This window comes from Typopeltis vanoorti, chromosome 1 (genome assembly GCF_054136105.1).
Source record: "Typopeltis vanoorti isolate ZY-2024b chromosome 1, IOZ_Tvanoo_1.0, whole genome shotgun sequence".
In the NCBI taxonomy this organism is placed as follows: Eukaryota; Metazoa; Arthropoda; class Arachnida; order Uropygi; family Thelyphonidae; genus Typopeltis; species Typopeltis vanoorti.
The window spans coordinates 41,739,120-41,756,709 of record NC_143549.1 but is presented as its reverse complement, the minus strand read 5'-3'; the positions used below and the strand labels follow the sequence as shown (position 1 = coordinate 41,756,709).

At 33.5% G+C, this 17,590-nt stretch overlaps 1 protein-coding gene across 1 annotated transcript in view; it reads right to left on the bottom strand.

Annotated features, from left to right (window-relative positions):
• LOC150109921 (uncharacterized) overlaps positions 1–17,590 on the bottom strand; it is a 64,260-nt gene that overhangs the window by 20,391 nt on the left and 26,279 nt on the right. The window contains exons 4-8 of the mRNA XM_090415863.1: positions 10,864–10,963; positions 9,753–9,976; positions 6,647–6,785; positions 2,102–2,235; positions 1,473–1,566 (exon numbers count right to left, since the gene is read on the bottom strand). Coding sequence (XP_090271989.1) covers positions 1,473–1,566; positions 2,102–2,235; positions 6,647–6,785; positions 9,753–9,976; positions 10,864–10,963 — 691 coding nt within the window. The remainder of the gene's footprint in view (positions 1–1,472; positions 1,567–2,101; positions 2,236–6,646; positions 6,786–9,752; positions 9,977–10,863; positions 10,964–17,590) is intronic.

The window sequence follows — 17,590 nt, the reverse complement described above, 5'->3', positions numbered from 1 at the left end:
TCGGCTGACTAATAATAAAAACACGAAACTGAAGCAAAAGAAGAAATATTTTTAATAAATCTTGCTATTTACAGTATTCATATTTGTCCCTGTTTTTTCTTAATTCATTTAGATTCACTTCCTTGATTTATGCATTCTGTATGCAATACCCCACGTATATGATTAGAGTAATATTCATAGTCACAATCAGCAGACATTTCTTTCTTGAAATGTCTTGTTCTTTTGTTTATTGCGGCCAGATATTTTTTAATTATAAAGAAGTTGATTATTGCAATGCTTTATAATTTCTGAACTTCTGTACACGTTACAGCCCTGTAATAAAAATGTTGATAATTACAATCGAACTAGCATTTCTCCCATATCTGTTCGATAGCGGTAATTACTGTAAAATTCGAACAGATAAAAATCGCAGCTGCTGTCATAAACCTTCCAAAAATATTTACAGTGATATGAAGTTCTGTAAAGCACTTAGTCTGTAGAAGGAACCAAGAACAGTGAAATATACAAAATTGCCTATAACTTTATTCGAACTTTATGCTTATTTCTTCAAAAGAAAGGATCGTTTCTTTCTTTACGAAGAGCCAATTACCAGCTTGCTTTACGGTCTATTGATAATAACTGAAATCTGATCCACGGAAGAACACACACACACACACACACACACACACACACACACACACACACACACACACACACACACACACACACACACACACACACACACACACACACACAGTGAAAACAGTCTTCGGAGAAATGTTCAAGTTAATTAATATTTATAGTGAATATATTATACAGTATGTCAATGTAGCGCAGAGTTTCCTATGTAAAAAATAATTAAAAATGCAAATATATATATATATATATATATATATATAATATCAATAAATACAGTAAAATAATTCTTAGTTCACCAACGATATGAATGCACTATAAATTTATACATATTTTCGTGAGTTAGAATAACAAAAAAGGCAGATTAAAAAACACAGTAGAAATTAAGAAATTAAGATTTGTGACAAAACAATAAATCATTTACGATAAGTCGATGATACAGCTCTTAGCAGAAGAGGCAATTTGGGTGAATTTAAGATTGAAAAAACTAGAGGTAATTGAAAACAGTCAAAACGGAAATGGTCAATGTGAAGATGAAATTAAAAGAAGAAAAGCTTTATGTAAAAAAAAATTACAAAAATTATGAGAGATGTTAGTAAAGCCGAGAAAGTTAGAATTGTGAAAGCAGTGGTATCTCGGCTGAAAGAAGAGACAAGAAACTGAGTGGGATGAAGAACCTATGTTCACAAGATCACCAAAATGCATAGAACTTATAAAAACAAAAAAAAAACAAAAATTAGCTGGGCTAATAAGGGAAAGTTCCCGTACTGATGAACGAGATTCTAACATGTTTCTAAATCAGACACACAAGTAATATTTACGGGGTGTAATTATTGAATATTATTATAATCACCAACCTGCATGGTTCGTACGAAGTACCTCTAGTATTGGCAAGATAATTCTCACAACGTTGGAACTCGCTGCTTCGGAAGCATTGCCTATCTGTCCATCCTAGTGATAAATTGGAAAACTTTTTAATCAGCGCTTCGAGGGTAAACAAATATAATTTAAAATAAAGTTAATTACTCGCATTACAAAATAAATTTAATTTGTAATACTGACTTATTCAGAAAAAAAAATTAATATTTTAATTTGGGTTTTGTTGGAAAGAGCCTGCTCTTGTAGAATAATGTTAGAGATTTGATTTTATTCAGCCACTACAGGAACTTCTTCCAAGTCCGTTTTTCTCTTCAGTGTCTTCAGATTAATACCTTTGTGTGACTGCCTATTTTTCTAACGATGCAGCTAACGTTTTGATTATTTTAACCTTTACAAAATAAATCCTTGTTGTTGAATTAATGGTTACTTCTCAAAGACAAGTACTTTGAACGACAGTTCCCATAAACCAGTTTCAAACAAGTCCGCACTGTGTGTCTATGACTTTTGATTGAAATCTAATCAGACACACACTGCGACTTTTGATTGAAATCTAATCACTTAATGCATAGCATATTCTGGTAAGTTTGATTCTGCATAGGATACTTACTTCCAGCTGTGCTGCAGGCAGTCGACAAATATTCCTTGCCTCTCCTCAAGAGGTCGCTGTTTCTCTCTCGCTCTGAACGACTGGAACACATGGACGTTTGCCACAAGAAACAGTTGAAGTTATCTAGTAGCTGTCTGAAATAAATAATAAATGAAAGCACTGCAATATTCATGAATTTTACATTAGTCTATATCAAACGGCATAAGCGTATACCTTACATTACAATATGTTGTTAGCCTAGAAGTCCTATTGCAGGGCAAAGGCCTCCCCCAACTTATCCCACACTAGCTCATATCCTGTCCACTCTTATCCATGCCACACCGAGCCGTTTTTCGATGTCATCTCCCCGTATTGTCTGTCTTAAAGCTTTTTGATTCCTTTTCCTGATAGCCATCTTTGACCATCTATTCATCTTTATATCTTGCCAAGTGACCTGCCCATACTCCGATAGTCCGAGTAAACTCCCCTCCATTGCCTTTTGGAAAACCTGGAGCTTTTTTTTATCTGTGTAATAGTAGTGGTAGTGTCCAAGTCTGGGAATCGTAAGTCAAAGTTGATAGGACAATCATATTTAATAATTTTCTTTTTAGACAAATGTGAGATCCCCCCTTTCATAGAATGCTTTATTTCCTAGTAGCTCTTCCAAGCACTGTCGAGTTTGCACTGAATTTCAAAGTCCAAGCGATTTGACAAGGAGATCATTTGTCTTAAGTATTTGTAGTTCTTGTCATATTCTATTATAGTATTTTCGACATCAATGGAATATGTTCATGGTTTGTCAATATATTTTTTTTATGATGGTTTATTGTCGATTGAAATCCAATCAATCATAGACACATGATTGATTGGATTTCAAAGCGATGTTAAATGTAACTCATGATTACTTGATCCTACTATCACAGAGTCAAGTAATCATGAGTTAAATGAGCAATAATCTCAACTACATGAAAGAGTCGCACGAATCAGATAATTTTTCTTGGAGATCTTTGATTCAACATGGAGGTTTGATCGAGATCTGCTACAGATGAAACGAAACCAATCTGAATCATCACAGAAAATTCAAAGAACACAGTTTTCGTGCCAGATTCTGATCTAGATATTTCTTCTGACAATTTACATTTCAAAACACTACCTTGAGGGAGAAAATCCTTTATCTATTTCTGTAGACCGTATTCAACTGAGGGTGAGGATTGTCAGACAATAACCAGAGCTTGTTTCCAAATGGTGTTTGGAAAGAATCAGATGTTTGCGATGTAAGAGTAAGGGATACAGCTTCAGCACAAGATCTACGCTCCATAATGTAGGAAATGTGGAGACCGAGGAGTGAATTAATACGGGTGTAGAATGAGTTGAGTCAAGTAGAAGAGAAAGAGATATTGGTTGTTGAAAGAAAAAGTCAAGGTACTAGTATATGAAAGATTGGCAGCGATTGGTCGGTGCAGAAATTTGGAATGTGGGATAGTGTTTAGCGATTCATTTATCAAGGATGTAAAATCTGAATTGATGCTGAAGAAAGTATGAATACGAGGCCTTGTAGGTTTGCTAATTATTGCGTATGTACTTCTGGTTAGTTTGTTTTCCAGTGTGAAAAAAAATTTAGGGAGGAAAATCGTGCTGCTGCTTATAATTGAGAAGCGAGACAATTAGTAGTATGATTAGAGCTGTGGAGAGAAGAGGAAGTGTAGACGAATTGATTGCATTAGTTGGAACGAATGATTTCCGGTGACGTGTAAATGAGGTAGTACGGAATTTTAGATTGTTATTAGAGACCGTGTAGCATAAAATGCTAATACTAAGAATGGAGTTGTTAGTATATTTTTCCCGGGTGTGGTAGTGGCCAGCTGAGAAGAAGGGTAACACTTATGAATGGCATGATAGCATATGGATGTTCAGGAAGAGAGACCTTGTGTATATTGATCTTTTGGGATAAATCTGAGAATAAAAGAGACCTGTTTGCTGAGGTTGGTTTGCATTTTAATAAGGATGGTAGTGAAAAGCTAAGTAGATTGATACTGAGTAGAGGAGAGATTTCATCTAGGTAGTACGAGAAGTACAGGGTAGGTTTCACAGTGCGGATTATCGGATAAGTGTTTGGTGAAAAGTGGTGGGATGTGTGATTAGGATTACAAAGTTGGTCTTGAAGGACGTAGTTAAGAATCTAGTTCCATGATAAGGTGAGGAATTGTGGGAAGGTAGGGGAGGGGGATTAATGAGTGCTTGAGTACGCCTGTTAAGGAGAGCGATCATAGGTCAGGCTTTAAGAATTGTCTGAATTTCCATTAAGCTGATGATTCGTTATCGTGCCTATTGACTAATGTGATAGAAACATTAGGAATAAACGCGAGGAATTCTTAGCATTAGTAAATGAACTGAAAGAAAATTTATTGGCATTAGTGAGACCTGATTGACAGAGGATATTCTTACATGGATAAAATGGAATGAGTACGGCTCATTTAAGAAAAAAATAGACAGATAAAATAAGAAGGAAAATGATAATGCTAATGTTTAGAGATGAATTACAGACAACTAGAGTCATTGAGAATGCCAGTGATAATGTGAGAAGTCACAAAGTTTAGTTTCCGAGTGGTTTGAGACTGTTTAATGAGAAGAATAAGTTTGCTAAACAAAATACATCGTTGGATACTACTGTAGACCCCCAGGTCAATTGAAGAGACATTGGAACTGCACAGGGAAATTAACCTTATGGAAACAAGAAAGGATATCATGATGGGTGAATTTTACTATGGCGATACAAGCTGGAGGGAGAAGAAATCGTGCAAGAGGTGGTAAAAAGAAGTTAGAAAATTCCTTAAACAACACTTTAATGAAGAGACTCGTGGTACAAGAATATTAGATCGTTTAATAACATCTTAGAATTTGATTATATTAGCACTGCCTCCAGTTGTAAAAAATGACCACGGGAAGTGACAATGCATGTAAGATTTTTACTCAAAAGAGAATAAAGCAAGTGATTATGATAAACTGCGAAGAGGGTTTTTACCATAGTGTAAGAAATTATATGCAAGAAATTACCAGTGCCTAGGAAGTGGTCAAGAGATTCTTGAATGAAGGTGTAATTGGCTGAACTTCCAGTCAGAATAATTAATCGTAGGAATAGGAAATGGATGAATAAAACTTTGCAACATGATCTAGATAAAAAGAACATATTATGGAATCTATATTGCGTGAAATATGATGAGAAGTACAAAGAACAGGCCAGGCGAGTTAGCTTGATAAATTCATATCAACTATGGCGAGGAAGGTGAATTGGATGAAGAAAAGGCTGAACGAGTCAAAGGTAATCGAAGAGAATTCTTTCTCTATGTGGGGAAGTAAAAATTAGAATGATAAAATCATGGTAGGAAACAAGAGGTAAAATGTCAAATGCTCTGGAAATAGCTCATTTAATAATCAATTTAATGAAGTTTCAGGAATCATTCCTTATCCGAAAGCTGAGATGGATCTAGATGAAAAGCTAGGCTTGGAAGAGGTAGAGCTGTTAAAAACATTATTGATGCAAACGTAGTGGGATTGGATGAGATATTAACACGTGTGCTAGAGAATTAGCTATGCCATTAATCTGGTTGTTTGAGTCTCAGCATGACACGATAGCTAAGAATGGAATGACGACAAAATAATTCTAATATACAATTTTATTAAGCTAGAACCAATACAGCCGATTATATCGCACTCAGTATAATTGGAGTAGTTATTAAGTATTACAGTTAAGCAATCGCATCCAGATTGGGGTTGTTGTTGGCACCTCCAGCGAGCAGGGGACTCATCGAAGAGAGTCTTGGGAAGTGTAACTCCTTGATACCTATCATTCTCAAGAGTTGGCACCTCCAGCGAGCAGGGGACTCATCGAAGAGGGTCTTGGGAAGTGTAACTCCTTGATACCTATCATTCTCAAGAATACATATCAGTATTCTTGATACATATACATATCAGGACTCATCGAAGAGGGTCTTGGGAAGTGTAACTCCTTGATACCTATCATTCTCAAGAATACTGATATGTATTCTTGAGAATGATAGGTATCAAGGAGTTACACTTCCCAAGACCCTCTTCGATGAGTCCCCTGCTCACTGGAGGTGCCAACAACAACAATATTATAATAGCATCATTATAATAATAATAGTATCAGCAATAATATAGCAATAGTATACCATGAACAATAATAATAGCATCATTTTAGAATCCCAGGACCTCATATGGTAAACGTATAATATATGAAATAAAGTGATATAATTTATATTACTACAGCATAAATGCAACATTATTATACGCATATTAAACAAGATAAAATTATATATAATTTTATATTATTTTATTCAGTTTTATTCAATACTATATAATGATGAAAGTATAATATTTTTATTTGTGTTTTTATATATTTCATGGTTTTTATATTCGCTTGTCAGTTGCTCCGATGTGCTAATTTATTTATTTAATTATTTGTGGGAACACGAGATGTGCCCTTATTTTTAATGCTACCAACATTTCGAGTTTAAAATAATTTCCTGGAACAGCAGAACTACTCACCTACATGTTCGCTGGGTGTCGTAAGATTGATAACTGGTTTGACTGCCAATCATATTTCTCTGGAGGAAGTCCCTGCACTGTTGAGCTCGACTGGTAGAACAGTACTCGTTTCGGCAGCATGTACTCTGACCTGATGACCCTAAGAGTAGGGAACGAATATATATATATATATATATATAGTTAATAATGATTCTCCGGAATTGATATTAAAACCGGAGAAATAATAATGAACATATTAAATACAACTAGTGTACAATGTTAATAGAAACAAACAAAAAAAAAAAAACACGGTTGTATTGTATCACATGTACAAACAAAACTACATGCATGACTGCCTTCCGTTACTGAAGTTAAAATTTCAAGTAGTGTAACCATATCTGCATACGTATTTAGATACGGTCTATAATGTGGCAGTTTTACATGTTGCCTGATGTTCAAAAAATATCAGCAACATGTAAAGTTTCAAGTAAGACATTTTACTAAATAAATTCATAAAATTATCTTAACAAATGAACTAAGGACTGATAAAAGAGAAATTGGCTGTAATTTAGAACTCTAAAAGTGCGAGATGGAGATTGATTGCGATTTAGAACTGAAAATCAGGAGACATTGCAATTTAAAAGGGGTTGTTACATTATTTTAATAGTTGTCTCTACTGCTGTTACAGTATTCAAACAGTTTAAGAGGGGAAATCGTATTGTAACGAATAATAAAATTAAGTGGCCTCATCTTCAGTTTTTTTTTTAAATTATGTTTTATTAGATGCTTATATCTCCCCTCTTTATAATCTTTCTTTTTATTTCGTTCGAATTGTGCCCAAAATTGTGGGCACAATTGGAGTGGACTGACTGATAATATTTAATCGAAACCGCAGTTACAGTCGAATTTTAACCGTATCATTCCTGTGTGATTTACTGTAGTTGGCTTAAAAGTTACGGCTGCGATCTTTGATAAATAAATAAAAATTGATGACTGGTAATAAATGCTTGCAGCATACTCTTTATGCGTTTTTTTTTTTTTTTTTTTTTGGTGTGTGTGTGTATGTGAGGGTGAAAGTCAATATTAATAATTATGCATTACATTACTGAAATTTTAAGTACATTTTAAGCGCACCAAAATAATTTTTGGTGTGCAATTACATTTACACACACAAAAAAAAACCTAAGACAATAATTCGAATTCATAAGGCTAACGACAAGAAGAGCGTAATCCATAAACCAAAAAGCAAAGAGTAAAATAAGCTACTAATCCTAATTTCAGAAAAGAATTGAGAATAATCAAGAATATCTTACAGATAGACCAAGAATTATAGATAAATCAAGAATAAGAGAGAATCAAGAATTAGCGAAGTAAATGAAAAATTATAAAGAATAATTGAATCACTTTAACACTAATCACAATCTCATATTAAATGCATACAAGATAAATAAGGATAGACCAAAATTGAAAATCAGCAGCGTCAAAGCAACCGGGATTTAACCTGATTAAGTAGGGATGGTTGATGAAATGGCGGCAGATAAAGTATTCCTCTCCTACTCAATTTCATTCGAACAAGCAAAGTACAGGGTATGTTACTAAGCAGAAAACAGAAGAAAAACGCGTGAACGATGCCAGTCACTGGCATCCGTTACTTATCACTATCTATTTCGAATAACGTTATCGACAATCTTATCCTATTCTCTCGGCCATACGGCTGGTAGGGGATAGTCTTATGCTATCATAATAAGGAGATGATTATGAGCAAGGTGGTTTCCCGTTGTCTTCCTTGCCGTGGTATATTTATGACTGTAGTCGTGTGTGTGTTCACGGGAACGATTTGCCTACTTTGAGGGATGAAAAACCCGAGTTATCAGGAGGAAAAAAAACCTCTCTCTCTCTCTCTGTATGAGACCGGCTAACTCACCTTTAGTCGAAAGAGACCAGATAAAGGTTCCTCTCTTACTGACGGGAATCTAACCCAGGTCTTTCCGAGCAAAGGGCTTCGTCTATACCGACTGAGCTATGGAGGTTATCGACTAACCACTCATAATTAGGAGTTGAAACTTTTTCCAAATACGATAATATGTGAAATACTGAAGAAACATATGAAACGTGGATGGTGACAAAAATGTTTCACTGAAGAATTTTTGAGGTTTCTAGATTTTTTTCATTCTGAAATATAGTTAATTAAAAAATACATAAATGATATATGCAAAGATGCTTTTAATTATTACCTTTTGTTGAAAAAAAATTCAAAAGAACAAACTTTAAATTTCTATGACTAATCTTGGATATGCACCACGGAAGTGCATATCCAGTCGTTTCCATTCTTAGTCATTAAAGACATCTGAGCTTCAGGGCTATCAATGAGCTAATTCAGGGTGATATGGATTCGTGTTGCCATCTTGTGATCCTAATATCTTCTGTGAAGGAAGTGTGAGTTCTGCATCGATTTTTCATGAGTTTGCGGGATTAAAAAACCTGAGCTTCGGGAATTATGCCTGCACCAAAGATCGACTAACTCGAGAACCAGCTGAAGAAGAAGAAACTAGAAAATTTCCTTTGCTCAAGTATTTAGAATCGAATCTAGGACGGTCTTTCCTCGGTTTAGCGTTATAGAAGAAGCAACGTGTTCAAAGTTATGTAGACCAATTATAAAACTTATTTTGCAAAAATAATTAAAATTGTAAATCATAAAGACTTCTTGAAGGTAAACCAATAAAAATAATGTTTCCTTTATTTATTTATTTTTATTTTTTTAGTGGGGAAGACCATGTATTACGTTGTTTTTGGTTTTCCAGGGAAGGGGGGGGGGGTTCCAAGCTTAAATAATCTTCGTTCTTCCGATAATAATGTACTAGGCTTCTTCCCTTTATGCCATAAAAATGATTTTTTTTTTCGTGTATGCTTTAAGTCTGAGTGGACTCTCCATTCAGACTTAAATCATTGATTAACAATGATTTAAGTCTGAATGGAGAGTCCACATATGAATATTGTTACGAGAATATTTTTTTTGCTAATGAAAGGAGGAATCGCAATCGGTCCACTTTCAAAAATTATGTGTTTGTATAAAATATTAATAATAAAAAAATAAATAAATATATTCTTTATGACATACATCACATACCATCTCTACCATACCCTGAAGGTGAATTTGGCGGACATTGATCACATAAGCCAGTATTTGTCCCTACTCCTGATCTTCTTGAACTATATGAACCATCACTGGTACATAACCACGCATTTTCTCGACCTTTATCTACCAAATAGCTTGCTAGATAATCGTTTTCTTCAGAATTGCACCTACTCCGGACTATTTCATTAACACAGTTTAAAAATATGTTGTACTGTCTGTAAAAGAAAAAAAAATAATACATTATTATTGTATTAAAACTCTATAAAATTTTTACTAGCAATATTAATAGTAAAATTCCCCTAATTAAATATTGGAAAAACCGAAGCTCCAGAAAACAATATTTGACAATGAGACGGGCAATAGCAACACATCTTTGTGTCTGATGATCAACATTCTTACATTGCAGTTATAAATTATTATTATGCATTTAAGATGTAATAAGTGCAGGAAAAGATACAAAGAGACTCCCCACAATGAGTATTGAGACTTCATACATGCAAAGACGTGTTTTATATTATTATATGAAATGGTTAAAATTATGTTCAGTCGAAAGGAAAGTTGTTTGATGCAGTTCATGACTTGTTGCTGCAGACGATTGTTTGTATTCTTATGCGTAAATGTGGCACTAACGAAAGTCCAATAATTATAAAACTAATAATGAGGAGTGATTATTTTTTACGTAGTTTACATGTCCAGTCTTTCTATTGCAGGTACGTCGTATAGCAAACTATTTGCTATAGCTGCCCCAGACGAACTATAATATATACAGAAGACATATGTTGGCCAAGTGGTTAGCGTATCCGCTCTCCAGCCAAAAGGCTGCGGGGTCGAATTCCGCCGTGGGCATGGATGTTTGTGAATTTCTGTGGAAATACTAACGGTGGTGGTGAGCAGGAGACGGCGTTGGTGTAGTTGCGGTTAGTAGATTGGGTGGAGACAGAGAGTTGTGGAGTAAGCCCTCCCTGGAGGTGTCAAGTAATAATAATAATATCACTGAGCACACTTCAAGTTAGCTAATATATAAAATAAAAGCGAAATTAAATATGATATTCTTGTAATAATGTTCTTCACAATGAACAAAAAGTAGTCTATAGTTATTTACCTACAGTTGTCATATGAAAAAGCCGTTGCTGTTCCTGTTGTGTATGAATCCTCACATCTTTTAACGTCATCTCTTTTAAAACATTCACTTGTTCTCCAGTCTAATAAAGAATGCAAATATATTTTTAAGAAATTATTTCTTTTTATTAAACGAAAAATATGAAATTTAAGTTTCTAAATAATTGTGATTCTTACACACACAAAAACCCCTACCTATCCTTTCTCACCTTAGGATTGAGGCAACTATCGACAGATTTGGTGATAATTGTGATAATAATTCAGAGAATGGGTCGATTTTTAATCACAGATAAATGATAATCAGGGATAATATGATTGATAACCGGAAGTAATACACAAAGAGTAAAAAGTTGGCTTTCGGAAATACGTGAACTACTTAAAAAAAACACGATAATTTACAGTATGTTAATTATGGCATTTATTTATTTTATATTCTTATGAAATTGTATTTCACTGCTTCTACTCGATATGTGCTTTTATACTTTGAGTATAACATTGACATTGATAGCAGCATACGATTGGACGTGGCTGATTTTTCGATGGATATTTTTTTTAATGGCCAGAACATTACTTAATGAACTATAACAAGAATTGCACCTGGTAATTTAGTGAATTGCAAAGTTTTCGCAATTTTTGGCAGGTGACAGGAGTTGAGAAGGATGTGTTTATTTGATACATCATATCGATCTGGTCATTATTTTTCGAGAGAAATTTGTTTCTGCGTGGAAATCTGAATTTTATCGAAAGTGAGGGAAGTGGGGTGAGATTTTTCATACAATATAGAATAGGATTGTGTATTTTTAGCTTTGAAGATCAATAGATTATGCTCACCCAATGGAAAACAGTTAGAGTTTAAGATAGTGCGTGATTATGTAAGATCTTCAAATAGAATAATTTGAACACTGCAAGATTTGTTGAATAAAGAAGAGGAATGGAGTGTACTGTCATTCGTCAGCTGAACTATGGATAGGATTTAAGACTAACGGGCGAAAGAATGTGAAAGCGAAAACACAGAGCCCCCAGACCATCCCTGCATTAATAAAAAAAATATTGTTTTCGAGAAGACTGAAATGAGGACAGTGGAATAATGTTAATTCTGCAGCACATATTTTTAATGTCGGAAGGCGAATAGTTTGCGAATACGCAAACTGTATATATTGTAAGTATATATATATATTTGAACGTATTTGGATTCGTAAGTTAATTCCGTTATTTTAATAGCCCTCGTAATACATTTAACATGAACTTAACGGTTCATGTTTTTTTTTTTGTTATTTTAAATTTTTAAAATAACAAAAAAAAATCTCTTACTAACATTTTATTTTATTAATTCAGTTCACAACAATTATTGAACAGAAAATCATCATGATACCCACGGGAATGATTATTTAACTTGCCTACGTAAAACTGTTTCATAATTATCATCATCATCATCATCATACGTATCAAGGATTTAGGCCTAGTATGGCCTGTTCCGGCCTTACAAGTCATCGTTGAATCGTTTAAGAGGACGTCCTGGTTTTCTTTTTCCTAATGGCTTGTACTTTAAGGCTTGTTTTGGTAATCTTTCTGTTTTCATTCTTTGAACGTGTTCCATCCATTTATGTTTATATTTTTTAATTTTTTCAATTACTGGTTCTTGGTTTAATTCTTTCATAATATCTTTGTTTCTTTTGTGATCAAATAGGGTATACTTTGCAGTTTTTCTCATAAACTTCATTTCTGCTGTTGCTAATCTTTGTTTGTCTTTTTGTTTTATTGTCCAGATTTCACTTCCATACATTAAGACCGGTAGGGCTAATGTATTGTATACTTTTAGCCTGGTTTGTTTTTGAACTAGGTTTGGTTTAAATATAGAGTTAATTACTCCTGTTATTTTTAAATATTTTGCAATTTTTATGCTTATATCTTTTTCATTTTCATAAGTGATCATACATCCTAGGTAGTTAAATGAATTCACCTGTTCTAAGATCTTGTTATCTAATACTATTTTAGTTCTTGCTGGATCTTGTCCTTTAAAGGCCATAGTTTTTGATTTTTCCGTTGATATTATCATACCATAATCTTTGGATATCTCATTTAGATTTAAAACAGCTTTCTGTAAGTTATCTTCAGAATTTGTAATTATTATTTGGTCGTCTGCAAAGAGGAGAGTGTTTAAGTTAACTGTAGGTGAAAGTTTAATTCCTTGATGTAAATTTTTACTCCATTTTATTATTATTTCATTTAAGTAGATATTAAAAAGAGTTGCTGAGAGGGGACATCCCTGTCGGACCCCTTGGTTTATCTCTCTTGTATATGATAGCTCATGATTTAATCTTATTTGTATTTGATTATTTTCATATATACTTGTGACAGCTTTTAGGATATTATTTGGTATTTGTCTTTCTTTTAATATGTTAAATAATATGTTTCTTTTAACTTTGTCAAATGCTTTTTCAAAGTCAATAAATGCAATATGTGTTTCTAAATTATATTCTCTTCTTTTCTCTATTATTAATTTTAGGCAGAAGGCTGGGTCTATACATGATCGTCCTTTTCTAAATCCATTTTATACCTCTAGAATAAAGTTTTCGGAATATTTCATTAGTTTGTTATTTAAGATTCTGCTGTATATTTTGTAACATGAATTTAGTATACTGATACCTCTATAGTTTATAGGGTCATCTCTATTACCTTTCTTAAAGATAGGAATCACAATTGCTTTTTTCCATTCTATTGGGGGGATACCAGTTGAATAAATTTTATTTAAAAATAATAAGAATCTTCCTTTGAATCTTGTTCCTGCGTATTTATATAGTTCTGAACCTAGCTTATCTTCTCCAGGTGATTTTCCGTTTCTTGTTTCTTTCAGGCTGATTTCTAATTCTTCTTCAGTTATTTCCTTTTCATTTTCGTTAATTGTTTGCCAGTTGTCTTTTTTAAAATATTTGTCTGTCCACAGTTCTGTGTAGTAATTTAGAAATTCTTCTAATTTCAATTCAGTGTTTAATTTTGTTTTCTTTGGTATCTGCATTTAGGTGTTTCAAAATCTTATATACATTGGGTCTTATTTTATATAAATCATGTTCTAAATTAGAAACAAATTTATTCCATGATTCTCTATGTCTTTTTCTGACTTCTCTTTTAGCTATGCTCTTATTCTTTTATATTCTATTTCATCTTCTAATCTTTTACTGCTTAACCATTTGTGATAGGCTTCTTTTTTCGTTTTGATTATTTCTTTGATTGTATCATCCCAGATCTTCAGTTTTTTTCTTTTATTGAATTTTTTGGTCTTTCCTAAGCTTTCATTTGCTGCTGCATTTAGTATCGTTTTTATATTAAGCCATTCTATTTCTATTTCTTCATTTTGTTTTATTTTATCTAGATACTGGTTAATTCTTTGTTCATATAGCAATTGTACATTTGTATCATTCAATAGTCTAGTTTTATAAACAAATGTTTCAATTTTTCTTTCTATTCTTGTTACTTGTAACCATTTAGGTGATAATCTTAATTTTATTTTAACAAGGAAGTGGTCACTGCTTATTTCATATCCTCTGTGAACTCTAACATCTAGTGAAAATTTTGATGTCTTTTCATTTAATATGAAGTAATCTAATATTGATTTCCATCCTCTTGCTGCCCAAGTCTATTTATGTATGTCTTTATGTTTATAGAAGGAATTCATTATTTTTAGGTTATTATAAACTACAAAGTCAATCATTTTTTTACCATTTCTGTTTAGAATGTGTTCTCCATGTATTCCTATATTATTATTAATTTTCGTGTTTCCAATTCTTGCATTTAAGTCTCCTGCTAAAATTATGTAATCATTTTTATTTATTTTATTATATATGTTTAGTAGCTGATTATAAAAATCAATATTATCCTGTTCTCTTCCTTCTTCTGGGGCATATAAACCAATTATTGTTAAATAGCCTCTATCAATTTTTATTCTAGCTTCTATTATTCTTTCATTCCATAATTTATAATGTTTTAACTGTTTTGAAAGGGAGTTATGAATCCAAATCATGACTCCTGCTTGTGCTCTTTGGTCTCTGTCGACTCCACTGTATATCACATTAAAATTTTCAGTTCTCATAGTTCCTTTTAATTTCTTTTTTGTTTCAGTGATTACTGCTATTTTAAAATTTCTTTCATTTAATAACTGGTCTAATTCTATTTCTTTATATGCTATTCCTCTTACATTCCAGTTTGCTATGTGTATTATATTTTGTCGTTTCCATTTTCGTTTTCCCTTTTCCATTCCAGGGTCATTTCCCGTAGATTCAATCCGATTATCTTTTTCTGTCAGCTTACAAGTATGGTTATGTTCTCCATGTCAGGGGACTAGCCTGACGATGGAATAGTTCAGTGGTAGGGCTGCTACCTTAAGGCTTCTGAACTCGCCTTCTTCCGAATTTAAACCCATAGGAGGAATATGGTATATTGAAGGGGAAAAGGTAGATTATAGAAGAAATATAGTAAGATTTATAGAGAGGACATAGTTGTAAGGCCAGAAATGAAAAGACCCCATGGCCCTCGAGTACTCTAATAGCACAAGGGTCATAAAGTAAGAAGAGTTGGCTGATAAGGCCTTATAGGAAAGATTAAAGTAAGTGGGTCTTCCTCAAAGTAGAAGAAGGAGAGGATAGATCCAGCTAGGGGTCCATGGGAGTGCCTCTTCCCTTACAATCAAGATGATTGCCCCTTATGGCCCTGTTGGTCCACGAGTCCTTATTCAGTATATTCGGACCACCCCACCATATATACACACACACACACGCACGCGCATGTACACACACACATGGTGGGCTCCCCTATCCGCCACCCAGGGGACGCGCTCTCTAGGGGTTACAGGGTCCCCTGAGAGGTTTCATAATTATAAAAAGTTTTATCTAGAAATAAATTGGAGAAAGCAATATGAATTTTAATTAAATATGAGAAACTTAAAAACATCTAAAACACCGCGCTTTTAAACCATTTATTTTTATGTATAAATTATTTCTTTATAACTCATTCAATAGTTTTGTTTCATATGTCTGCAATAAGTTTGCAAATGTTGTTTTTGTATCATAAAACACAAAAATTCATGATACGTATTATGTAATATTTCACAGACACATACGAATACATATAACAACATACATAATAATACATATACTCTTTTTTTTTAAAATAATACAAGCACACTTGAAAAGGAAGAAAATTTGAATTGGCAATAAAATACGTCATGCATACGACATTTTGTTCTGCTAACAGACACCAGTGGGATAATATGAGTGGAATAATTCAGCAGTGTCCCTTAACTCACCTTGAGGGCGTTGTGTTGTGACAAGTAACTGTGTTTTAAAACTAGTTTCTAAGGTGAAATACTGGTTACTGTGTTCAGCTTTAGAAATGAAAATTACACAACCTTTTAGTTGTTTAAAATGACCGAACAAACAAAAGTGTAAGAAACAGAAATGTGAAGAAGAAAACATAGTTTTTAAATAGGAACGGGAGGAAAGGTTTTCCTTTACTGTTAGATGCACAATGATTTGTAAAGTCAAACCAAGAACAAACACCCAACTGAGCATCTTCATACCTTAACCACACATCAGCCTGACTTTAAAGCATTAACATCAAAAATGACGACCAAAATCATCCTTCAACGAGTAGTACCATACTAATGCGAGAATAATTAAATATATCTGTATTGGTTTTTGATATTGTCTGACCATTTAGGTTGGGTGTGCTGTCGTTTGGCTTATGCAACTAGCGCTACAAAATTTCAAAATTCACGTCATTTTGATCGTATGATTGCATTTTTATCGATGTATGAAAGTTTTAAGAGTGTCCAGCACATCACTGCTCATCTAAATTGGGCCAATTTAGATGAGCAGTGATGAGAGTTGAAATTTAAGTTATCAATTGATATAATTTTAAATATGGAAAGCAGAAAGGGTTTACGCTTCGTGGTGGGATTAGATTATGAATGCCAAATACTAGAGTGAGACAAGAACTATTTGAATTTTGTTACGATTTTTAAATACAGCCATATAATACGCACAGAAATCGGAACAAAGTAATCACTTGGAAATTTTTTTTTTCTGGAGTGAACTAGAGAAAGGCTCAAATAACTCGTTTTACCTATTTATACACAAGTTCTAACCTCCTTCGACTATAATCAATTATAAAATTCGCTATGGCAGAAAACGGGACATTCAATAGATCGTCCACATGGTTTTCCATTGTAAATATGAGCAAAAATATATATATATATAAATTATTATAGAAAGTAACTTGTTTATATCGATGTCCTAAAATTGTCAGTTCACCTTTCTCGCACACCAAACAGATGAAACTCATGAAACAAACGGAGCAACTCATGACAAATGGCAACTTTCAATTGGATTGGTTGATACAATAAACAATCACAGCCATGAGTTCTGGTTGCGGTTGTCTCAGCGACCTTGCTTCTCCTTCTGGGCGGTTTAAAACTAGTAGAACGCTAAGAATTTGATCTTCTGCGCCATCTGTTCAAAGGGCTGAAGGGTGTCCATATTTGAGATCGCACACCCGGACTATTAAAGCGAATGTGATGCAATGTTTACGCGTTGAAAAGTGTCCTTTTCATGAAGCATTAGTATGTTGTTTAATTTTAGGAATCACGCGAAGCCAGGAAACAATTAGGGGAATCTTTAACAGGAATGAATGCAAAAATATAATATCGGTGATATTTG